The following is a 24,168-nucleotide window of genomic DNA, read 5'->3' on the forward strand; positions in this document are numbered from 1 at the left end:
AAACGGGTTTTTCTCTGTGTGCAAAATAACCCCCTAAACAAGTTTTTCGTGGGCTTTACACATGCATTTTGGCCCCTAAACAAGTTGTCGCCAAAATATGACCTCAGGGAAAAAAACATACCCTAAACACGTTTAGCTACAGTCTTAAAAAAAAAGCTTGGGGAAAAAAAATAACCCTAAATATGTTTGACCCCGCGATTGATAAAAAACACAGATTTTCAATAAAAAGGGTGGTTTTGAAAGACTGCAGTCTTTCAAAACCACCCTTTTTATTGAAAATCTGTGTTTTTTATACGCTTAACGAGTCCACGCGCGGACCGCGTCCAAAAGTGAAAAAAAAACACCCCTTAAAACGTGTTTTTGGTCACGCGTGTGTACAGCAATATATTTGACTGCCCCCCCCCCCGGGCCTGCTTCATAGTGTAGTATAGGCCGTGGAGACCAATTAGCTTGTTGTGCCGAAAGAGATCACAGTATAGTACTAGCTTGGCAACACCCAGACCCAGACCTACGAGAATTTTTAGTCGACATGTTCAGCTGCTCCTAAAATTGCGTAATCAGGCAAAATTGATATTGAGCAGTAGCACTGCACTGCCACAGCACAGCACAATATCAGGATATTATCGGGCGCAGGCGAGGAAAGCAAGAAAAAAGGAACATCAGTGACGGCCGTGTTCGTAAGTAACACTTTTATTTATTGCCTTTGGGTCTTTTGCGTTTTTTTAAAGCACGATCGCGTTTAAAGCCTTTAGTTAGAAGTTAAATGGATCGATGGCGCGATCATAGACCTTATCGCAAATAGCGTCTGTCGCGTGAGGGCGTCTGTCATCGCAGAGGATCACGGGATGCGAAAGGGGGCAAACGCGGAATCGGCTTTCGGGAAGCCATACAACGCCATATGTTTTGTGTAGTGTCACTCAAAATCCAGGCTTTTTTTAAGTCTGATTTCTTCGTATTTAAATTATTTTGGATACTTAATTGAATGTAGACTTATAGAACAATCTTTGTATCATGATTGCCATGCCCAGTGAAAGTATGAACTCAATACTCACCGTATTTTCGAAGTTTTCTGGGGCTAAACTTTGGAAGATTTTGTGGGAAAAGTGAGACGGTGATTGCGGGTCATTGCCGATCGTCTTTAGAAAAGAGCACGTCGATCGGTGATCCAAATTAGATAGCATATTTTTCCATTAAAGAATATTCATGAGAAACATATAAATGTAGACCATATATCTCCATATAAATCTAGCTAGCCAAGTTTTTTGTTATTTTTGGGGAAATATAGTCCTTTTTTTGCAAGTCGGGCTGTTTAGTTTGATCATACAATTTCTATATAGGGGGTGCATGAGACAAATCTAAAGCCAAAAATAAGCTAGTATATATATATATATATATATATATATATATATATATATATATATATATATATATATATATAATAATAGGCCTATGACATGCAGAATACTATAAATCTGAATTTATTTAAATTTAAAACATTTTAAGTTTTAATAAAATTAAAAACATTTTATGATCCCGTATAGGCCCTATCCCTCAAACCTCTGTAATTTTATAAATGATATATATTCCATTCATTTGAAATAAATCTTATTTCAACATTTACATATTCAATTAATTTCATCGCATTCAGTCACTTCTCTTTCAGATCACCTTCCTCATTAAATTCTTTTTTCTTTTTTATTTTGCTTATTTTTCTATCAATATACTTTCATCTATTCTCATTTTTTTGTTATATTTCATTCATTATTTTGTCTATGCATGCCACTTATAAAACTTCAGAAAGTCCGACCACGATCCTGAATAATTTGCAATAATATTATGTAGCCTATCTGTGGAGAGAAAAAGAAAACACAGCTCGGTTTATAGGCCTACTCTGAATAAAATCATGATTGAGATAATTATTTATGAAACATGTATTCTTGACTATCGATTGATATTACAAAAATATAACACTAGAATAAAGTAATCAAATCTACTGCAGAGTTTGTTTTATTGATCATCATTTTATTATTGCTTGGAATTCTGGGACCAGTTTCCTCCACTGCCTCGCCGACGTACCCCTGGGCCGAGAGTGCATGCCCGCTGTCCGTGCATACAATTCAAAGCACACAGCAGCTGCACAGCTCAAAATACGCACAGACAGTGCGCGAAAATGAAAGAAAATTGCACTTGTCTTCATAAAATCTGTGGTAATTCTTGCAGCTATAGACGGCACATATATCTCTGCCACCTATGATTAAGAAGAAAAGTAATGGAAGTTAGCAAAATGTTGGCTGCGGGCGTCGATCGTATTTTGATACACTATGGAAATCGTACACTTTATTGTCGGCTGCTTGCGCTCGCATGGTCGCATCCGGACAACAGCGGCGCTATTGCCCCCTTTGCGATCCCATGATCCTTTGCGTGAATCTATTTGCGATAAGGTCTATCGTGAAAGACGTGATCATGCAGTGAGCTGAGCCCGGGCCGCGAGCTTAACCCAGAAAGCTCCGGCCTGCGAAGGCGAAGCGGGCCACTTGTTCACTGCAACCACCCACTTGTTCACTGCAACCACCCTGCCTGTGGGGAATCTACAGGTTGGACTAGTCTATGGCATGCCAAATGCTATACAGAGCACACACTTTAAAAAATGATTATTAAAATATCACTTTTGTGACCAAAATTACTAATTTCCATAGAGTTGCAATTTATTTTTCATTTGTAATTTGGGAATAATTTTTGTATTCACTAGAGCGCTCAAAAACTTGAATTTTTGGCATATTTTTGTGTACGCCCTTTATTGGTGGAAAATAATATGGCAAGAAAATTTTAATTTTTTATCTCTATTTTTAATTAAGTAATTAAAAGAATCAAATTTACTTAAGGGCCAAGTTGTATGACGAAAAGGTGTAATGGAAACTGTCAGTGTAAAAAAATCAAGCATTTGTCCCAAAGAAAAAGAGAAAATAAGCCAAACATTGCCATCCTTATTTTGCCACACATGGAGATATAACTGAGAACAAGGTTATATCATAACCTTGTTCATTGAATGAGTGCCTCGGGCGATGTTCGTGCAGGCTCCACTTCACTACCGCTACACTCCGCTCCACCTACCTGAACTTCGAGACCGTGAACTCGATCTGATATTCCGAATGACAAAGGTGGGATTTATGGGGGGAAATATAAAATTCATGCAACATCACGATCTTTAAAAACAATTAAAACTAATTTTCTTACTTTACTTACACAATCACAATGTTTCACTTCTTTTCCTAGACCTAGACCAAAAAAAGCATTGCCTCCCTCGTTTTGCATGGTCGACTCCTGGTTCGCGGGCCGGAGCTCCCTTGGTTAGTTTCAACTTTCAACTGTGAATCTGACGGTGGCAGGGCTGCCAACTTTTGAGAAGAGTTTGGAGTGAGACATTGCGAGGGAGGGAAGCGACCAAGCAATATAAAAAAGAAAATAGGTAAAAGAACAGATGAAAGGAAGAAAACAAAGAAAGAAGGAAGGAAGGAAGGAAAGGAAGAAAGAAAAAAAGAAAAGGTAATAGGATAGATGGAACAAAGGGAAAAAAGAAAGAAAGAACAAAAAGACAATAAAAAGAAAGAAGGAAGGAAGGAACGAATGAAAGAAAGAGAAAAGGCTGAGAGAAGGAAGAAAAAACAAGAAAGGGTAAAGAAAGGATGGATGGAAGGAAGAAAGAACAAAGAAAGAAACAAAGAATGAAGGAAAGAAAGGGTAAAAAGAAGGAAGGAAAGAAAGAAGAGATAAATATAGGATGGATGGACTCAAGAATTAAAGAAAGAAAGAAATCAAAAAAGAAAGAAAGAAAGAGAAAAAGAAATAAAGAAAAATATTTTTTTAAAGGACAGAAAGAACGAAAGACAGAAAAAAGGAAAATTAAAAAAGAAAGACAGTAATAAAAAAAATGAAATTAGAAGAGAGGGAAGAAACAAAGAAAGATTGAAAAGAAAGAAGGAAAGAAAGATAGAAAGAAAACAGAGGAAGAAAGCTAAAACTATCATAAATAAATTATCAGTTTCTTTCTTGCTCAATAAAAATAAAGCTACGAAAGAAACCAAGTGTATCAACACACACACAAATGCATATGTAGGGCTATGATGTATTCAGAGCGCCGGGCCGGCAGGCTATCGCCATGGCATGGCATTGCATTGACACTCGATCGCCCGTTGTGCCTCGCACAAAAACCCCACTTCATAGTAAAATATCGACGTCACCAGCTCTCACACGTGGGATACAGTAAGCCAATCGCAACTCAATATCTTGTCTTTGCACGGCAAAGCGAAACCAATTTGCGTTGATGGTTTAGCTTTGCGCTTGTGTGGTTAAAAACTGTGAAACTTTTGCCTGGCCGGGTATAATGTTATTGAATATCCGAAATATAGGCTAATAAACTTTTTTCTCTCTCTATTTTCGGGGTTCAGCGTGAGAATTTTCATGATCAGCGTGAGAGCATGAGAATTGGGTGAATTACGTGAGACTCACGCAGATTGCGTGAGAGTTGGCAGTCCTGCGGTGGATCTCATCAAACTCAAAGCCTGTCTTGTGGAAGTTTTGCATTGTCTTGATTGTACCATGACAGGGATAGAATGAAATAAATAATTATAGAATTATTCTCATTAATGGTGGCTTCTTACACTCAGAATGATCAACTCTTAATGTGCCATTCACTGTAATCAGTGAGAGCCATATTTTTTTCAAAGAGTCTACATTTATTTATAAAAAAAAGGAATCACTCCTGAGACAATAACATTAATAAAACCTCTTACCCATATTAAAGCTGAACTGAACAATGAAATCACTCATGCATGCAATGCGCTCCTCAAAATACAATAGGCATAACAATAGCTGTATGACCACTGCACGAAAATGTGTTCGTGGCACTCCAGTGGATGCACAGATATGTATTCATGGCACGTTAAGGGTTAATATGAAAGTGCACGGCGCAGTGCAGTTTCACCTTTTTTGGTGCTCAGTCTCCTGCCATGGCCAGGCATGGTGCTTTATCAATGTATTTGTAACGCAAAAACAAAATTGAGAAGAAATAGAAAAAAGTAATATAGACAGTTGAATTCTCCTGAATAAAACAAAGTGTAAATGGAAGAGGAACAAATTAGTTGTCAGCTGGGACTTGAATGTTTCTTTAGAACTTCGAAGGTAGAAAATAATTTTAATTTTTTTAGGAATTAGGGGCTGTCAAGTCTGAAGCCTGTCTTTTTCTTGACATTGGGGCTATTGCAGAATTTGGGGGTCTATTTCTTTCTGTTTAGTGGCTAATTTTTAGGGGCAACATCAACAGTCAATTATGCAGTAGATCCAGTAGCAAACGCAGGATTTTTGAAAGGGGGGGATTCAAGCTGAATCAAAGGTTGACCCAAAAAAAAGTGTCTTCACCACAAATTTAGGTCCTTTCCTACCCCTAAAAAATTGACAAGCGAAAAAAAAAGTCTTGAACCCCTGAAACACCCCCCTCCTGCATATGCTAGTGCGTAGATCTAAATGCAGGTATCATTCTGCCAGAGAATATTCATTTTTCCAAATTATCTTGAATAATGCTTGTGACAGATCATGGGGAAAGTAAGAATGGTCGCCCCAAACTTTGCCAAAGCATGAATTTTGAAGGAATTTTAGGGGCCATTTTGACTCTCATGAGTGCAAAATTGCCCATCACTTTCATGTATTTCCTATGCTGAATGAATAAACATTTGACTGATCAGTTAATAAATAGATTTTTTTTTTCCTACTATTTAATGGAAAAGAATTGACTTGCCTAAAAATAAATACAAAAATCAATCTGTCATCTTGCCATAAAATTATCATTTTATCTTTTAGGTTTGAAGTTTTCATGATGGAAGTTCTTTCTGTCTTTGCAAAGCATATGAAGTTGGCCTCTATCCACCAGCTATGTAACCGATGTTACAGGAATCTCGACAAAGATGGGATACTGAGAAGAGCTTTACAGACTAGCGTGGTCGGGAGACAAAACTGTTCTTCAAACGAAGGTCTAAATCATCAAGGAATTTCAGTTTTGAATGGTGAGGTTTAGACTGATTTCTTGGTGAACTTTGGACATTCTATCAAAAGTTGAAAACAACAATACCCCCTCCTCCCTAGATCCCTTCAAGCAGAGAATACTAATGAATACAACCCTTTCAATAAGTCTGTGACTGCACTAATAATGTCATGGGAATTGTAGCACTTGAATTGTATTCTCTGGATAGAAAAAAAATATTTGCATGCTGAATATATTTTAGAAGGATAATAATGACAATTTTTTCCTTGTTTATTTTCTTTAAGTCAAGATTTCCATATTGCACCATTGATACCTATGATATTATATAGATGTTATCCAAGAACTATTGCCTATTATTACATGTAGCTTCTCTAATTTGAAGATTGATTGCAATTTTTCAAACAGCTTTAATGAAACTGGCCTTAATATTTTCCTTGATACAACTGATACAACTAATTCATAACAGTATGACAGATAATTTCATTGTTGTATTTTCTTGATTTTCTCCATCAAGGGTCAAAGATGTTGGGTCGTAGTCTTGTGTTGGTGAAAGGTCGCGATGCTTCTGACCTCCTCCAAGGGTTAACGACCAATGACATAGAACAGCTTGACAAGGAGGGAGGTCAAGAGGTCATCTATTCCATGTTTCTAAATAAACAAGTGAGTGCTTTTTTCCTGAATTTCTGGTGCTTTTTTCGTTTTTTGGAAAGATCTGTATTTCAGCAATTTAGTATCATTGCCTAAATTTTGTTTCTGTCGGTCCTAGAGAAAGTTAGGTTCATTTTGAACAGCATTTTTCAAAAAGTTTTCTTTGAATGACAGTTTTCTTTGCTGAAGACATAAAAGTACAATCTATGTTTATAACGTGGTAAAGGTTTACGGTTCACCATGTGTAATATGAAGAATGGAAGAAAATACAGGCAGAAAGATTGAAATGGAAAGACGAGAAAGGATGAAGAGGAAATTAGAAGTATTCTTTTTCTTGAAAGTGAGTGAAGTCTGGAAAATGACTGTAAACCAGATGAGATGAGCTGAATATGGCTTGAGTAGCGATGGTATGAGTAGTAGCAGGATGAAGTGAAGAGAAGTTACTCGACGTTCGGGCAGGTTGACTGTCCTGTCCGTCTTCAGGAGTGAAGGATGCTATGTTTTGTTTTTCTCCCCAGGAGAATAAATGGAAGAGCTATCAATTTGGAATTTACATAGTCTTAATATTGATCTCAGTTTTAGCCATAACTTTCTCCTTCCATGTCTGATTTCTTTCAAACTTTCACCTTTCTGTTTTTCTTATTTCCTCTCCTTGGATCCCCCCTATAAAGGAGAATGAAACCCTTGGAAAAAGTCAACTTGTGTGAAAACAGAAAAGTATAAGATTGAGATTAAACGTAAGTTTGAGAAAAAGTGAATAAATGATGAGACAGTTATGGGCATTTGAATGTTGAGTTCACTTATATGGAGACCCTCCTTTTGGCAATGCAATTAAGATGTGTCACACATGAACAACTCTCTTCTTTGGACAGTGAAAAAATAGACCCTAAATATCTATATTGCTCAATACATAATGTACAACCTCCTTGTCCTGGAATGATATTTATTGACTTGATATGAAATGTCCTCCGAAAAAAAAGAACATCTGATGTACCGATTGACTTGGTACATGTAAAAGAGAAAGTTTACATGTATGTGGAATATGTACAAACATGAGGGAGAAGTTGCTAATAGAATGTGTGGCATCACACATCTATGTCATATTGCCAATGGGAGGATCTCTATAACATAATATCAACCTTCAAATGCTCACAGCTTTCTAATGAACTTACTCAATTTTTCTAAAACTTTCATTTAATAGGGTTTCTTATTTCCTGTTACATACAATTCATTTTGTTTCAAGGGTTGCATTCTCCTTCAATTATTTTTATAGTGTAGTTATTGACTCTATGTATTCACACAATGCAGGGCCGGGTTCTGTATGATGTTTTGTGCTACCAATGGAGCAGAGATGAGAGCGATGAGATACCATCATTTGTTTTAGAATGTGATAGTGCCATCTCACAGGAATTGCAAAAGCATCTCAAATTATACAGGATAAGAAAGAAGGTTAGTTCTATAATTTTTTTAATATAACATTTATAAAAAAATATATCGTAGATCTAGTATGACTTCCGTGGCAAAAAGAGATAAACAAGTGAAATTAATATAAAAATTACATTCTTGTGGAGATTAGAAAAGTGCTGGATTAAGATTAACTTCTACTACAACTTAAAGATTTTTTTTGTCCATTTATTGTTATAATGTATTGTCACCATGGAAACAGATTGCCACCTCATTATTAGATTATTATTATGACTGTTATTAATTGTTATTAGTTAGAATTATTATTATTATTGTTATTATTAGTAGTAGTAGTATTATTATTAGTATTATTATTATTATAGCTGTTGTTGTTATTCAGATTATGCTTATCTTATGATTATATTTTTTCATCATGTTTTATTTTGTCACATTACCCCCAGGTGGATATCACATCCTTGGATTCAGAGTACCAGGTTTGGTCCATCTTTAGTCCAGGTACCACTCCTAGTCCAGGTTCTCAGTCTGGTCAGTCTCATTTATTCACTGACCCCAGGGTCAGAGGCTTAGGTCAGAGGGTCATCAACTCCCGTGACGGCCAAGGTAGGTTCTTCTCCAGAGCTTGAAAGCACAAAGCATAGCACAAGAATGATCCAAGTCCATCTCCGGGCTTGATTGAATGAGACGTGTATCGGAAATTCTATTCAAGCCTATCTACTTCTCAGCTTTCCACTCCTTCTGGTTCGCAGTCCTTTTAAGGACTTCACTCATTTAGAAAAGAATACTCTACTTTCAAATCTCCACTTTCTCGCCTGTGTATTTCCTCTCCATCTCTATCCACTTTTCTCATCTCAGTCCTTCCAGGACTTTACACTTAGTGTACCGTAAACCACTTCCGCAATATAGGAAATTGTTGTGTATAAAGGAATTGATTTTGTGCGTAATACTTATCCTTGACTTCCACCAGAAAAATCCACATCGTGCTGACAAAAAAATATTTCATTTATCTTGATTTGCTGAAGATGGATTTTGGTCGTTTTTATATTCATATATTTATGTACGACTTATTTCAGTGATTGCTGCATTGCTGGTTAAGAGCATTTTATAACCATACTAATAAAAAACTGTTGAGAAGTAATTTAAACAAAAAACAAGCTATCTTATTATTGCCCCTTTGCAAAAGTACATTTCAATATTGAATTGAATTGGAATGAAATGAAATGGAATGAAATGAAATGGCACAAAAAGAAATGAAATGAAAGAAAATGAAGCAAAACAAAGCAAGGCAAAACAAAACAAAAAAGATCAGAAATTACAAAGTGGCAAATTGATTTTTCCATTGTAAATTTGCCTACATGTACATTATGATTCTGAAACATTTTAAGATTGATTAGTCATTCAACTATCGCTCACCATATGTTTGATATTTCATTAAGTTTTCTTTTCAAGCTTTACATGAATATGGTCTAATGTCTTGGAATGTCTAGATCCTCAAGAAGCTTTTGAGTTGTTCATGGATTCTTTTATGGCCTTGTATAACAGAGATATACCTATCACACGCACTACTCACACTAATTAATATAAAAAGGCACCTCGTCAGCCTTGGATAACTAAATCTCTATTACGCTGTATTAACAAGAAAAACAGACTTTTTGTCTCACCTGCATAGCAGAGTGAGACTATAGGCGCCGCTTTTCCGACGGCGACGGCGGCGGCGGCGTCAACACCAAATCTTAACCTGAGGTTAAGTTTTTGAAATGACAGCATAACTTAGAAAGTATATGGACCTAGTTCATGAAACTTGGCCATAAGGTTAATCAAGTATTACTGAACATCCTGTTTGAGTTTCATGTCACATGACCAAGGTCAAAGGTCATTTAGGGTCAATGAACTTAGACCATGTTGGGGGAATCAACATCAAAATCTTAACCTAAGGTTAAGTTTTTGAAATGTCATCATAACTTAGAAAATATATGGACCTAGTTCATGAAACTTATACATAAGGTTAATCAAGTATCACTGAACATCCTGCATGAGTTTCACGTCACATGACCAAGGTCAAAGGTCATTTAGGGTCAATGAACTTTGGCCGAATTGGGGGTATCTGTTGAATTACCATCATAACTTTGAAAGTTTATGGATCTGATTCATGAAACTTGGACATAATAGTAATCAAGTATTACTGAACATCCTGTGCAAGTTTCAGGTCACATGATCAAGGTCAAAGGTCATTTAGGGTCAATGAACTTTGGCCAAATTGGGGTATTTGTTGAATTACCGCCATAAATGTGAAAGTGTGTTGGTCTAGTTCATAAAACTTGGACATAATAGTAATCAAGTATCACTGAACATCCTGTGCGAGTTTCAGGTCACATGATCAAGGTCAAAGGTCATGTAAGGTCAAAGAACTTTGGCCACGTTGGGGGTATTTGTTGAATTGCCATCATATCTCTATAAGTGTATTGGTCTAGTTCATAAAACGTGGAAATAAGAGTAACCAAGTATCACTGAACATCTTGTGCGAGTTATAGTAGTTTTCAAAATCAGCACTGCTGCTATATTGAATCGCGTGATGCAGGTGAGACGGCCAGAGGCATTCCACTTGTTTATAAATACAAAGCAAATCCATCTATACACAATGAACACAAATACAAACGGTATAAAAACAGTCTTACATGTACTCTACGACATGCTAAGAAAACATATTTCTCTAACCAATTTGAAAAAAATAAATTTGATATCAAAAGTACATGGAAAATAATCAATCGTGTGCTCAACAAAAACACTGATAAAACACACATTCATAAAATCAATACACATGACACTATTATAACAGACGTAAATGAGATTGCTCAAAGCTTGAATGATTACTTTGTAAATATTGGTCCCAATCTTGCCAAAGATATCGAACCCTCAGGAAAAGTATTTTCCAGTTTTCTGGAAGATCCCAACCCCAAAACAATATTTTTTGCCCCAATACTAGAATTCGAGATCATAGACATTGTAAATAACTTAAACTCTCAAAAAAGCCCAGGTTTTGATGGAATCACGAATAAAATTCTAAAACACGTCATCTCAGAAATTGTGACACCAATAACACACATATTCAATCTATCAATAACATGTGGTATCGTCCCCTCACAAATGAAAAAAATCCAAGGTCATACCTATATTTAAAAAAGGAGACACCCGAGATATGGGCAACTATAGACCCATATCATTATTGACTTCATTTTCAAAAATATTAGAAAGAACTGTATATACTCGAACGATTAAATTCATTCACAAATGCAATATTCTCAACGAATTCCAATATGGCTTCCGTGAAAAACACGCAACAACTCACGCTATGATTACACTCGTCGATAAAGTCATCAAAGCTATTGATAAATCCCTTCACACTGTTGGAATATTCCTGGACTTCTCCAAGGCCTTTGACACTATAGATCATGATATTCTTTTATATAAACTCGCTTATTACGGTATTAGAGGAAAGGCCTTGGAGTGGTACAGGAATTACTTAACTAACAGAACTCAATACGTTTTTGTTAATGGATGCGAATCACACCTGGAAAACATAAATTGTGGTGTACCACAAGGATCACTCCTCGGCCCCCTATTATTTATATTGTTTATAAACGACTTTCATAAATCTTCTAAACTATTATCTTTCATTCTGTTCGCTGACGACTCCAACATATTTTTCTCCCATCGTGACCCAACAACTTTGATTAATGTTATGAATACCGAATTGAAATCGGTCCATGCTTGGATACGGGCGAACAAACTATCATTAAACATAAAAAAGACAAATTACATATTATTTAGTAACACAATACAAACGCTCCATGGTAACATTAACATTAATGGCATTAATATTGACTCTACCCAATCAACAAAATTTCTTGGCATATTCATCAGCAATAAATTATCATGGAAAACACACATTGATATTCTTTGTAGAGTGATCGCAAGAAACATAGGTGTCATCAACAAACTTAAAACATTTTTACCTCACAAAATACTTTTGACCCTCTACTCAACCCTCATCCTCCCTTATCTAAACTACGGAATTTTATCCTGGGGTAATTCACAAATAACACAAACTAATAGAATATTTTTGCTTCAAAAACGAATTGTTAGAATAATTGATAATGCCCATTACCGTGCTCATACAAGCCCGTTATTTAAAAAAAAAAAATACAAAAAATCCACGATCTCTATCTCCTGAACCTTGGAACTTTTATGTTCCAGCTATCAAAAAACGAATTACCCACCGCAATTACTTCACTCTTTACCAAAAACACTGACATCCATACATACCCCACAAGACAAGCTATACAACACCAATATCACCCCCCTCTGACTAGAACCACACTCGCACAAAAAACCATCATTTATACAGGTCCCAAATACTGGAATGGTATTCACCAAAGCCTTAAACAATATAGAAATATAAACACCTTCAAAAAACACCTAAAACTCTCATTCCTTAATGAGTACAATGTATGAAACACATGAACTGCTTTATCTTTTCCACGATACTTGCCTCTCGACCCTATTTCTCTTTCTCCTCCCCTTTCCTTTTCTGCTGGGCACATAATCGTTTCTTTTTGTTTTGTTTTTTCCCCCAGTTATTTAATATTCCCTTATCCCTCTAACCTACCTATGTAGTACCCCCCCTTTCTTTCCTTGTTATTCAAACCTATTTTGCCGTTCTTCATATATGGTCTAGATTGTCTTACTTTACTTTTAATTACATACGATTAAGATTACTACAAATTTATCCTAAGGGGCTTACAACTACAAGCTTCGCTTTTTAATAAGTCCCTCATTTTCATTTTCACATGCTAACTGTAATCTATAATTTGTCTAATCATCAAAATGTATCTTGAACAAAAATTGTATACATTTCATCTATTTCCTACGAATTTGTTAATTGATTATTGAAGTATACTTATAACACTTATTTTGTTTTGTACATTTATACATATGTATATATATGTTTGTTATGTTTATTATCAGAAAATGGAAATGAAATAAACTAAACTGAAACTGAAACTGAATGTGAGGTATATACATGTACCATTGGATGAGAAGAAACAGTAGAAGACCAAATAGAAAAAAATGTCTTTAATTTTTTGATAAAAGAAATCAAACTGGCAATCCTAATAAACCCTTTGTATCAATCTTGTGTTTAAACGTACAGAGGATTAGAGACAGATGGTGTAATTTTAGTGCCATGTACAGCAGTAACGGTATGAAATTACTATATTCATCTTGACAGTGGTTTGTGTATTTTTCAATGTACATGTACCAGTACTATTCCTGTATTGTAATAGGCAAAAAAAAATGGCTGATAAGTAATGTCACTCCGAAAAGTGTACAGAGAAGAGACTTTGAACTTGTTTTACACATGGAGTCTTTTTCAGATGTTTATTCAGCAGTGTTTTGTTTTACAATGCATGGTTTATTGCCATTGCAGTATTAAAGCAACGTGGAACAGTCCGAACCTGCTTTATAGCTGCAGTCGGTTATCTGTTCCTTTTTATTCCATTCCAAAATCCAGAAAACAGGCAGGCTTTAAATCTTTGTAATCTCGTGCCCAAAATTAAATGTTACATTAACCCTCTAGGTACACTGTATGTAATAGAGAGTGTTGTTGGCTCAGTCGGTAACGCGTCTGCCCGTCGAACCAAAGATTGTGGGGTTGAATCCACCCCGGGCCGATGACTGAAGCCAGTGGGTTGTGTGTAAACGCCTCTCCAATGTTTCACAGTTGCAGGCTATGTTACAATGGAAATTGGACAACACTCCATCCCTCAGATAGGACGTTAAATGGAGGCCCCGTGTAGAGGAGAGTCCCCACCTTTGCACGTTAAGAACCCACTGCACTATTCGTATAAGTCAAAAGGGGGAAACCCCGATGTAGTGGTCCACCGCACTCCCCCAATCAGTTATATTGGGAGGAGAGACCTGCGGGTCATAGCTTTTTGCCTCCCAGGCACAGGTGACGCCAAGTAATAATAATAATAATGATAATACCCATGGCCCTGGTGTACCCTCAAGATTTTTCTGAGGTGCTGCATATATGTTATACAGTACCTTAGGCAACACCCTCTGGAAATCAGATTGGTATACTAGAAATTTGACCAAAATCACCTTCATTTTGGAGCGAAGGCCTTTCTTATGGTTGTCATTTTTTTTCTGACCAAATTTTGCTTGTGGTCCAGTGGTTAGAGCATTCGACTCATAATCTGAAAGATGTGAGTTTGATTCCTAACTCTGCCATTGACTCCACTTTGATAATAAGGCCCGAGAGTGATATCTGTCGTCTATAATGTCAGCCACTATGACTGATTAACCTAGACTTAAAATGTTTCCTGGGGAATTGGTTTTATGCCAGCTTGGCGTTTACCAGCAAAACGCTGTCCTGCTGAGTTCCTACGGGAGTTACCATAAAAAGAAACAAAAACATTTCCAAACCAGCGCACCCTCTTTGAAAATCTTTTACCAGCCCTAGCAATACATGTATTTGTATGATATTCTCACTATTGTAGGTACGTTGTCATTTAAATTCAATAATGAGGCGTATAAATTTGTTTATGTTTTATATATTTACGCCTTTTTCTAAAACAAATCGTTTTTATTGAAATTGCGCATATTGATCACTTTTAAAATTTACATTGGAAGGAAAGGACGGCTGTGCCACTGCACTGAAGTATTCTCTGGGTATTTTAGACAATACTTTTTCTGAAGTAGTAGACATTATCTGTATAAAACAATTTTTATGCCTCTTGAGTCTTTGTTTCTATCATATTTCTCATTTCTATTTGTTGTTTTAATAGTCCCTGATGTGGAAGAGGTTAGCGAAGAGCACTACAGGACCCATCGTTATCAGTGGGGCGTGGCTGAAGGGGTCGACGAGCTTCCACCGGGTGAATGTCTCCCTCTTGAGTCCAACCTAGCTTACATGAATGGAGGCAAGTTATTATGATCTCAGCTGGAGGGGGGGGGGTGGCTGCTTAATCATCTGTATTTCAGCAACTAGGTGCCATTGCCGAGTGGTCAAAGGCACCTGAAGAGACAAAATCTGGGGTTCTGGCACCTATGCCCCAGAGGAAGTCAATTTGTCAACTGTGCTCTTTTATCCTACATTTAATTAAATGGAACTGCCATAAGCATTCCTTTTTTTCAGTGAAATAAAAGCAAGACAGGACAAGCTATATGTACATTATTAGTTTGATGAAGTGATTCTCAAATCTACGCTTTTATATATTAATACTTTGTTCTTTGATATTATTGATCATGTGGTATATGTATATACATATATACATACATGTATATACAAAGCCATTTCTTTGTTGATGATTGTACTTTGTATGTATTGATGTCAGTGATGGAGGGGGGGGGGATGGGGGAGTGCCACAGAAAATTTGCCAATTCCTTAAGGATTGTCCTAGGAGCAAATAAATGAAAATGGTTCGCTCATCGAGTGAGTCAATTTAATTTCCGAAAATGTGAATAAAAAGTATATTAACATTTTAGGTTCAAATTTAATTGGAATAATACTTTTATAAGAATTTTGGATGATTGCAAGCCTTTATTTCTTAGTAAAGGCCTAATTGGTTTGAAATTGTATCCTATCGTATGATTTCCATAAACCGTCATTACGACTAGACATTCAATTAATTTTTATTCTAATAAGGATGGAAGCATAGTCCCAGCTTTGAACATAATTAAGTATTTGTACAGTGATCTCGATTGTCACATCAAATGTTAACTATGTTCTATTTCAAAATCTGGTCGCAGACCAATCATATGGTGTGCGGTGGCCTTGATTAGATGCCTGGCTGCCCTGACGAGGGCGTACATGTGTACTGCCATCACTTATTCGCATGTCACTACAATAATCAATAATTTTTTACTCTTGTTACTTGTTATATTTAGTGAGTTTCACAAAGGGCTGCTATTTGGGCCAGGAACTGACTGCTAGGACACATCATACAGGTGTCATTAGGAAAAGGATTATGCCAATCCAGTTTACAGGGTAAGAAACATGTGATTCATTATTACAATATATTTTACATATAAAATATCAATTTTTTTTGGCACATTAAGATAATGTAAAACACAGTTTGATTTTTCCCTGAACGTAATGTATGGAATTGCCAATGTTGTAATATTTTGTGATTTGATAAAGATTTTCCCTATTGTCAAATCTGCAAAAATATGCAATGTTCTGTAATGATAATGAGAGGGTTCCGTCATTTGTTCCCTCACTTACGTATCACCTGTTTTGGAGAAAAAAAAAATCAAAATTTAAAGGAATGCTCCGGGCTGAAGATATTTATATCTGAATAATTAGAGAAAAATTAACAGAGCAAAATGCTGAAAATCTTATCAAAATCGGATAACAAATAACCAAGTTATTTAATTTTACAGATTTGCATTATTTTTCCGGTGAAACAGTTCTACATGTAGGTATGTCTTCATGAATATAACTGTTTTCACAAAATATTCCTTAACTTCAAAATGTCAATTACTTCATTATTTGTTATCTTATTTTGATGAATTTTACTCTATTTATTTAGATATAAATACTAGCAGCCCGGAGCATCCCTGTAAGCTGGCAAAACTTTCTAGCGGTACTTCTGATTATGATTGTGATGAAATTTCCAGCATTATGCTAATTCTATATTTATAAAAATCCACTTTTTTAATGGGATGGACTTGCAAGTTAATAACATGACAGAAAAATTGATTACTTGTTAATTTAATTTGTTGACATTGTTTTCATAATGTATTTTATATATTTTATGTAAAGGGCCAATATTCACAAGCTTCGGCTTCATTTTGGTCCTAACCATCTTATGATATATGTTTTGTATTTGATTTTATATTGTTTATTGGAAAAAAAAAGAAAAGAGGTGACATTTATCAGTAGTTTATCTATTAAAAAGTGGAGGAGGAGAGCAGGAAGGTTGTGCTGAGGAAGGAGGATGCGCTATGTTGCGCAAAGTGGAGGGACGGGGTGAGGGCGATTGCTGCAAGTGTGAGGTGAATCCGGCCACCCTGGTTCACAGGGACAAAACCAGATTGAAGAACTTTAGATCGATGATGATGATGACGCCACAGCGTAATTTCCTTCAGCAAGAAATTTATCCACACTGTGCTGCACTCAACCCAGGTGAGGTGAATGGGTACCCGGCAGGATTATTTCCTTGAATGCATGAGCGCTGTAAGGCAGCTCGAGCGAAAGCCGGGGTAATAATAATAATGCGCCTCGGAATAGTATATTTCTAGATAGATGGCGCTGTATAAATAAATAAATTTTTATGATCATGATAATGAGAGACACGGCAAAGAATAAGCATGAGTTTAATTACAAAATCCATTTGATTAATTTCTTTTTGTTTCCATTTACCCAGGAATGCAATACCTACTATCCCAGCTGGTACGAGCATCAAGACCTCAGAGGGAAAGAATGTGGGTAAATTAAGATGTCACCTACATCAGAATGGACTTGCCCTCTTGAGGACAGCTCTTATGTGAGTTAAAATTTGGATTTGACAAGTTTCAGATTACATCTTGGAAGCTTGATGAAATAACTTCTTGAATTCATAATATGATTTTAGCAGAGATTTTTTAATAGTCAAAGGCTGCTGTGGAAAACATTCTCCCATAGATTTTGTGCATGTGACTTGGGCCAAGGCCGGCAAAATGTGGCCTTGAGGCCAGCCTCGAATACATTCCTGGTTTATGGCATATCATTATGTTGAGATGGATAAATCAAGAATTCATTCTCCTCTCTCTCTTGCTGTCTGCTGTCACTCCCCAAGAATTAAACCTTGAATGCACCAAGTGCCGTTGATAAAGGGGTAGTCAAGCTAAGGGATGGGAGGGGGGTAGTATAATAGCAGCGCTTTGTATCCTCAGGCAAAAGCTCTATATAAATCCAGATGTTATTATTATTTTATTATCTCTTGCCTTCACAGAGGTAACAAACTCAAGATCAGCACAGAAGATAAAGGGGAAGCTGAGCTGGAAGCGAAGAGACCGTCGTGGTGGCCGGAGGACATCAACAAATGAAAGGACGGACGTACCTTACAGACTTTCAAGCATTGGACGCGTATAGGTTCTTCACCCAGTACCAGATGTTGTTAATCACGCAGAGTGGAAACATGCATCAGCATCTTTGGAATGGGATGCATATACTGATAGGGTCTTTAACCCTTGGCTTTCATGTGAATCAGACACCTACATGTATATGGTCATTACTGAATAAGAGACTTGTTCACTGTAAATCATCCAGAGGCAAATCATGCATCAGCTTTTGTGAGAACTGGACACCTTTAGGATATTTCCCTGGTTAGAGAATGGAATCATGCATTGACTTTTGCAGGAATTGTACACGTATAAAATGTTAATCCGGTAACAGATGTTGTAAATCTGCAGAGGGGAAACAGTCATCACCTTGCATGTGAAATAGTCCCAAGATACACATGCGCCAGGTTTGAAGCCTCCCCCGACGCCGGCCTGAAGCCTACCATTTAGTGCGTATACACTTGCACCAGAAGTAGACTGAACCGCTTTGAGATTCTTTATCAGTGACGACTATTTAAGTGACACGTGTGCCTATCTTTTCCTGCCAGCATTTCCTATTATTCGTCAGCAATAACTATTATTCGCTACTAACCTATTCTAGTTCAGTGGTCAAGGCCACTTTTAGGTGTACTCAGTCCGGTCCGGCAATAAAAAATTGTGAGGTGATACCCATACTTCGGGCCAGCTTCAGTCCACCTTCGACGTATGTGTATCTCCAGCCATATGTACTGTAGGTTCATCACCAAGTAACGGATGATGTACCATGATCACCAAGTGTGAAATTGAGTTTTATTACCAAAAAAAAATAATGTTGTTGCTACACACACATGCTCCTCTGTCTGATAATGCCCGCAGCTGGTAAAGGAATGTCTGTCATTTGATCCGATGGCCCGAATTCACAAAGGTGGTTTTGAAAACTCACGGTTGAGTCCATGTTTTATGCAGATTTCCTGTATAAATTACGCTTAATTTAGCGCGTATCGGATGTGTGTATAAAAAATTTCCAATGCTGATGCGCGCTTTTGTCACAGCGCGCCAAATTGACGCCTGTTACCATGGTTAGATACGCTATTGAAAGGGTTCGCGCCGACGACCACACAACACGGACACGACTCACAAGGGCTGAGGTTTCATTGGGTTCTTTTATTTACCAAGGGAAAACAGCCTCTGTATGATAACAAAATATAAACAAACACATGATTAATATAATTACCACACATTACATAATAGCGGTATGAAAAGTAGTACAGTTCTAAACATAACAAATACAGATTTACATTATCAATCAAGACAATAAACTACATTTTCTTCAGTGACTATTAAAGACAAAGTAAATCAAGAAGTATATCTCTTTCCTTCATTAGATATAAAATCGTATCAACAATATGTTCGTATTCAGAAAGTCACAATAAAATACATATGATATAAGTTGAACAACTCTCCCTAGACCATGAACTCACCGGTCAGACACTAATTCCGCATTTTGCTTCGACATCTTAAGTACATGAAAGGAAGTCCTTGCAGAAGTCCTATAACATAGAAATTGATGAATGTCACTAACAAATATACACAGCCATGTTAAGCGATACATAACTATGGTAACATTAGATTTACTATTTGGTCTATTGACACTGACTTTTTATTCATTTCTATTATTTAAAGCTGTGCAATAATTACACAAATAAATCAAAATCATCACATCAAAATGAATATTATACATGTAGCAATTGGTAATGCAATATATATATATATCTAGAATATAATAATCAAAACTCAGGCACATAACGGATCACTATCAGGTGAGCTTTCTGTCCAATCAAATTGAGTAAATATTATAACATGCATTTATACATATCACAGTAATAGTATAACATATCAATGAAATAAACATTCAATTTACTAAAATAAGAATATATATATATAAATCAACTTACTTCTATACTTCAAAGTTAAACTTTCTTCTGTAGGGACAAGTCTCCTCCTCAACAACAAACAGTGGGAATGCCCTTGCTACTGCCAGTGTGTCATGAGTCACTGGACTCTCTCCCTATCTAACAATAAAAGTGCAATGGTGCACATCAAAGTACAAAAGCATCCCTAAAGGGGGTACATGAATTGGCATTACTGCTACTCCTAAAAAGGCGGGAAAGAATTAGCCAATGAGCAGAGAGGGAAAGAGTAAGTCAAAGTTGGTAGAAGTACAGAGAGGGAGAAAGAGTACTAAAGATAAAGTTGGCAGATATAATGTGAAATATAGATTCATTTTATACATTATATACTGAAATGAAATAATAAAACAAAGTATCCTTTTGACTAGATTTTTTAAAGAAATATTATACAAGAAAAATCAAATTTACAACACTATTGTATTCATGAGTCCACTGTTTGAAGAGTGGACTTATGAATAAAATAGCGTTGATAACCACGGCAACAGGCGTCAATTTGGCGCACTGACAAAAGCACGTATCAGCATTGGATATTTTTTAATCTACGCGGTAAAATAAGCGTAATTTATACAGGAAATCTGCATAAACCATGGACTTAACCGTGGGTTAAGTAATGTGAAATATTTTGCTGAATAGTCGCCAGATATTTTCATGGATTTCATATTATTTAAGGCCATTTAAATCATTTCCATGCCTATTATACACTTGCTAAAACCACTCATTATAAACTTCAAGTATTTTATTCAAAGATATATTGGTTTTGTTGAAAGAGTTTTTGAATAGATATGAAGCTATCTATTCATATTCCATCTTGATATGATTTTTTTTTTACATTAGGCTCATACACTCACATTGTTATCAGTTATGTTATTTAATGATTTTTTAGATAGAAAGTCAGTTCATAGACATTTGCTTCTGTGGCAGTTGCACTTACAGGAACTCCACACATTCAGGCAAACATGAATTCAATATATTGTGGCTCACATGTGGGGGTGACAACGATTTGGTGAGATTTGCTCATATGGGTTCATAAGGTCAAATGTCAGTGGCCCGTATTCTAATGTCGGGTTTAACTTAAACTCAGGATTTAAGTTGTGGTTTAAGTATGGATAGCCAGTTGCTACATAAATCACTAACAGTAGAGATATCATATGCTCATTTGGCTCTCAAATCATTCATAATTGTCTAGGAAGTATAAATAGATGATTGTCTTCACCATCAATGAATTGGGAAAGAGCACAGTAAACATAAGATACATACAACTTCATAAAAATTTTGACACATTTGGCTTCCCATAATTTTAGCAGATTTAGACCACGGTCTAAGTTAAACCTGACTAGGCCTCACTGAAATGTTCTTGATTAGATTGGCATCTTCCAGATCTAGATCCACTATGATATTGTGGTAATTAAAATTCGTTTTACAGACTTCCTTGTAAAAGCAGTGCTCTTTCATTTTCTTTGCCCGCATACATACCTAATGGGAGTGACTACAATCTGATCAGGGGACTGTTTCACAAAAGACTTACAAAATAATGTGGTGACTTTCAAATTACCATGGAAATCTTTATTGTGATTGGTTCCTGGGCATTATTAACATGTTATTTGTCATAATAAGTCACCATAGCTGTAATTATTTAAAAGGTAAATTGCCAATTTGTCTATTGCCAACTCCTCCACTCGTCACATGGTCCACCTTCACTTAGTTTAATGCCATTCCGGTCATCAACATTTCGTCTAACAACCATTTGGTCCAAACATCACTTCGTCTAATCACCAGTTCGTCTATGACCATTTCATCTCATAACTAGTTGGTCCAAAACCCTGTTTAATTTTCTTTTATTTTAACACTTTAGTAGTCCAATTAGACCAAATGGTATATGGACTAAAGGGCTATTGGACCAACTGGTTATTAGACAAAATGGATCGTGGGCGAACTGATGGTAGACCAAATGATAGTAGACAAGTTGGTAATTAGACGAATTGGCATTAGACCAATTGATAATAAACCCTTTATATTTATAAAATGAATAGTCATTTTGTTTCACGACTGACATTTTCATGTGAGTAATTGTTTTTTGTTAATGTTACTATCAACCAGTCATATTCAGATTAGATCTTTGAAATATATATGTCATCACATTTGGCTCAATATTCAGACATTAAATGAAATTTTGATTACAATATGCTGACTGTACATAAGATGAATTATATAATGAATAAAATGAACATAACAGTAAAATGCTATTAATTTCTTGAAGGTTATGTTGTTTGTTTTCATGAAGTGACCCTTAATATTATTCACTGAGTCACTGGCGGATCCAGGGGGGGGGGGGGGGCAAAGCCGGCCCATGCCCCCCCTTTTGAGAGGCACAATTACAAGTTTTAATGTAAAAATGACGTTAAAATAGAAGTGTGCCCCTCTTTTGAAAGTGACGACCCTTTTTTTCCCGTCAAACTTTTCTGTGGACAAAATGTCCTTAATTTTTGGTTAAAAACTTATTTTTTTGGCTTGTCAAATTTTTTCTTGGAAAATGTGCCCCCCCCCCCTTAGAAAGTCCTGGATCCGCCCCTGCACTGAGTGTTTACATGTATGAAGGCTGGTATTAAGGTCTAAAACAAAATCTGAACTTTGGAATAGTTCTTTCAGATGGGTTCATATCTCCGTAGAGTAACTGTATTATCTAGGATATTTTAAATAAGGAAATGTTCTTGTAGGAGTAGTAAAAGAAATACTCGGTCCAAAGGGCAATATTTCCTGAAATGAAAAAAAAACGATATTCCCCATTAAGGGCTTAAGAATCCTTTGTTGATATCGGGTTCTATTCTATATTTGTATTTAAAAGAAGCGTTACAAATTGATATTAATACCTCCCCCCCCCTTTTTAATAGAATTAATTCTTCTTTTCTTTTACCGTCTTCTCCTCCTTCCTCTTCTTCTTCTTCTTCTTCTCCTTCTTTTTTCCATCAGTTTTGTTATTTTTTTCTCTGTATTCTTTTTCTTCTTTTCCTCTCCCTATTCTTCTTCCCTTCCATTTTCATCCATGACCCTTAAACCCTCGTTCTTATCCTTTTGTCTTTTCGTCTCCGCAATCAATTTTCAAGAAAATACTTATAATACAGACGCCCTCTCGTGGTCTAAATAATTTACTCCTGTCTGTCACCAAACTCTCCCAACTGGTACTTTCCCCTCTTGTCTAGCGTGTACGTCACAACGGTCCGGGAAGATCGTGCGAGCATGACGTGGTTCCCATCTCACAGTACACTTTCCCTTTCATCAGCTCTCCTCGAATTCATTGTTTGGATACCAAGGAATAGCCACATTCGTCTTTACATACAAAGGTCCTAACAAAGACCATCTATTCCATGTTTTACCGTGCTAGTGTTGTAATCTGCCGTCGGGACACCTACTGGATGTAGGCCTACTATAAATTGGACACGCCATTTAACTCCGGAATTTTAACTTGGTAATTACCTTGTGGATGGATATTTAGGAATAACGTCACTGAATTCGCAAGTTGTTATAAAAGGATATGTTCATGGATTTTGTTTTCTTTGACGAGGATAATCTGGATTGTACGAAGGACTTCAGGAAACATCGCCCTATCACCACTCAATGACACGAGCTTTTTTCAATGTGAACCGTTCTCATCTTTATGTTGGGATTCAGTTTCAGTGATTAACATGCATAGAGGATTATGTAAAAGCGGTCGTCTGATAAGCTGTTGAAGAGCTGTCGGGATTGCTTGATGTTACCTAGCAACCGCGCAACAAGTGGGCGGGGAGACAGACGACTATCTTCCCACGCCCTCTCCACACCATATAGATGCGATCCTGACGTGGTTATCTTCCAGTCTGTGTAAAACTAAAGCGCATTTGTCCTGCTGAGGATAACTTGTAAAAGAGAAACAGAGGAGTGGGGATCAGAGAGTGTGCATGGCTGAAACGGCAATACGCAAACAGGCAATTTAGGTTCGCGGCTCCAATATCTCCTCTATTAATTAATATTTGA

The 24,168-nt window shown here is 36.4% G+C and overlaps 1 protein-coding gene across 1 annotated transcript; it reads left to right on the forward strand.

Moving 5' to 3' along the window:
- The first annotated feature begins 551 nt into the window (after positions 1-551).
- LOC135157857 (putative transferase CAF17, mitochondrial) lies at positions 552-22,402 on the forward strand. Its single transcript, XM_064114918.1, has 9 exons — positions 552-677; positions 5,854-6,056; positions 6,549-6,694; positions 7,991-8,131; positions 8,548-8,707; positions 14,953-15,087; positions 16,055-16,154; positions 17,536-17,655; positions 18,103-22,402. The coding sequence occupies exons 2-9, from the start codon at positions 5,867-5,869 to the stop codon at positions 18,194-18,196; spliced, it is 1,086 nt and encodes a 361-aa protein (XP_063970988.1). The 5' UTR covers positions 552-677; positions 5,854-5,866; the 3' UTR covers positions 18,197-22,402.
- The last annotated feature ends 1,766 nt before the right edge of the window (positions 22,403-24,168 follow it).

This window comes from Lytechinus pictus, unplaced genomic scaffold (genome assembly GCF_037042905.1).
Source record: "Lytechinus pictus isolate F3 Inbred unplaced genomic scaffold, Lp3.0 scaffold_20, whole genome shotgun sequence".
Classification (NCBI taxonomy): Eukaryota; Metazoa; Echinodermata; class Echinoidea; order Temnopleuroida; family Toxopneustidae; genus Lytechinus; species Lytechinus pictus.

What these genes read in the sequence shown, in the direction of transcription:
- LOC135157857 (XM_064114918.1), top strand. Translation starts at nt 5,867, where the DNA reads ATGATGGAAGTTCTTTCTGTCTTTGCAAAGCATATGAAGTTGGCCTCT. An exon ending in CAACTCCCGTGACGGCCAAG is followed by an intron (nt 8,708 to 14,952) that starts GTAGGTTCTTCT and finishes TTGTTTTAATAG; the next exon opens with TCCCTGATGTGGAAGAGGTT. An exon ending in ATGCCAATCCAGTTTACAGG is followed by an intron (nt 16,155 to 17,535) that starts GTAAGAAACATG and finishes CCATTTACCCAG; the next exon opens with GAATGCAATACCTACTATCC.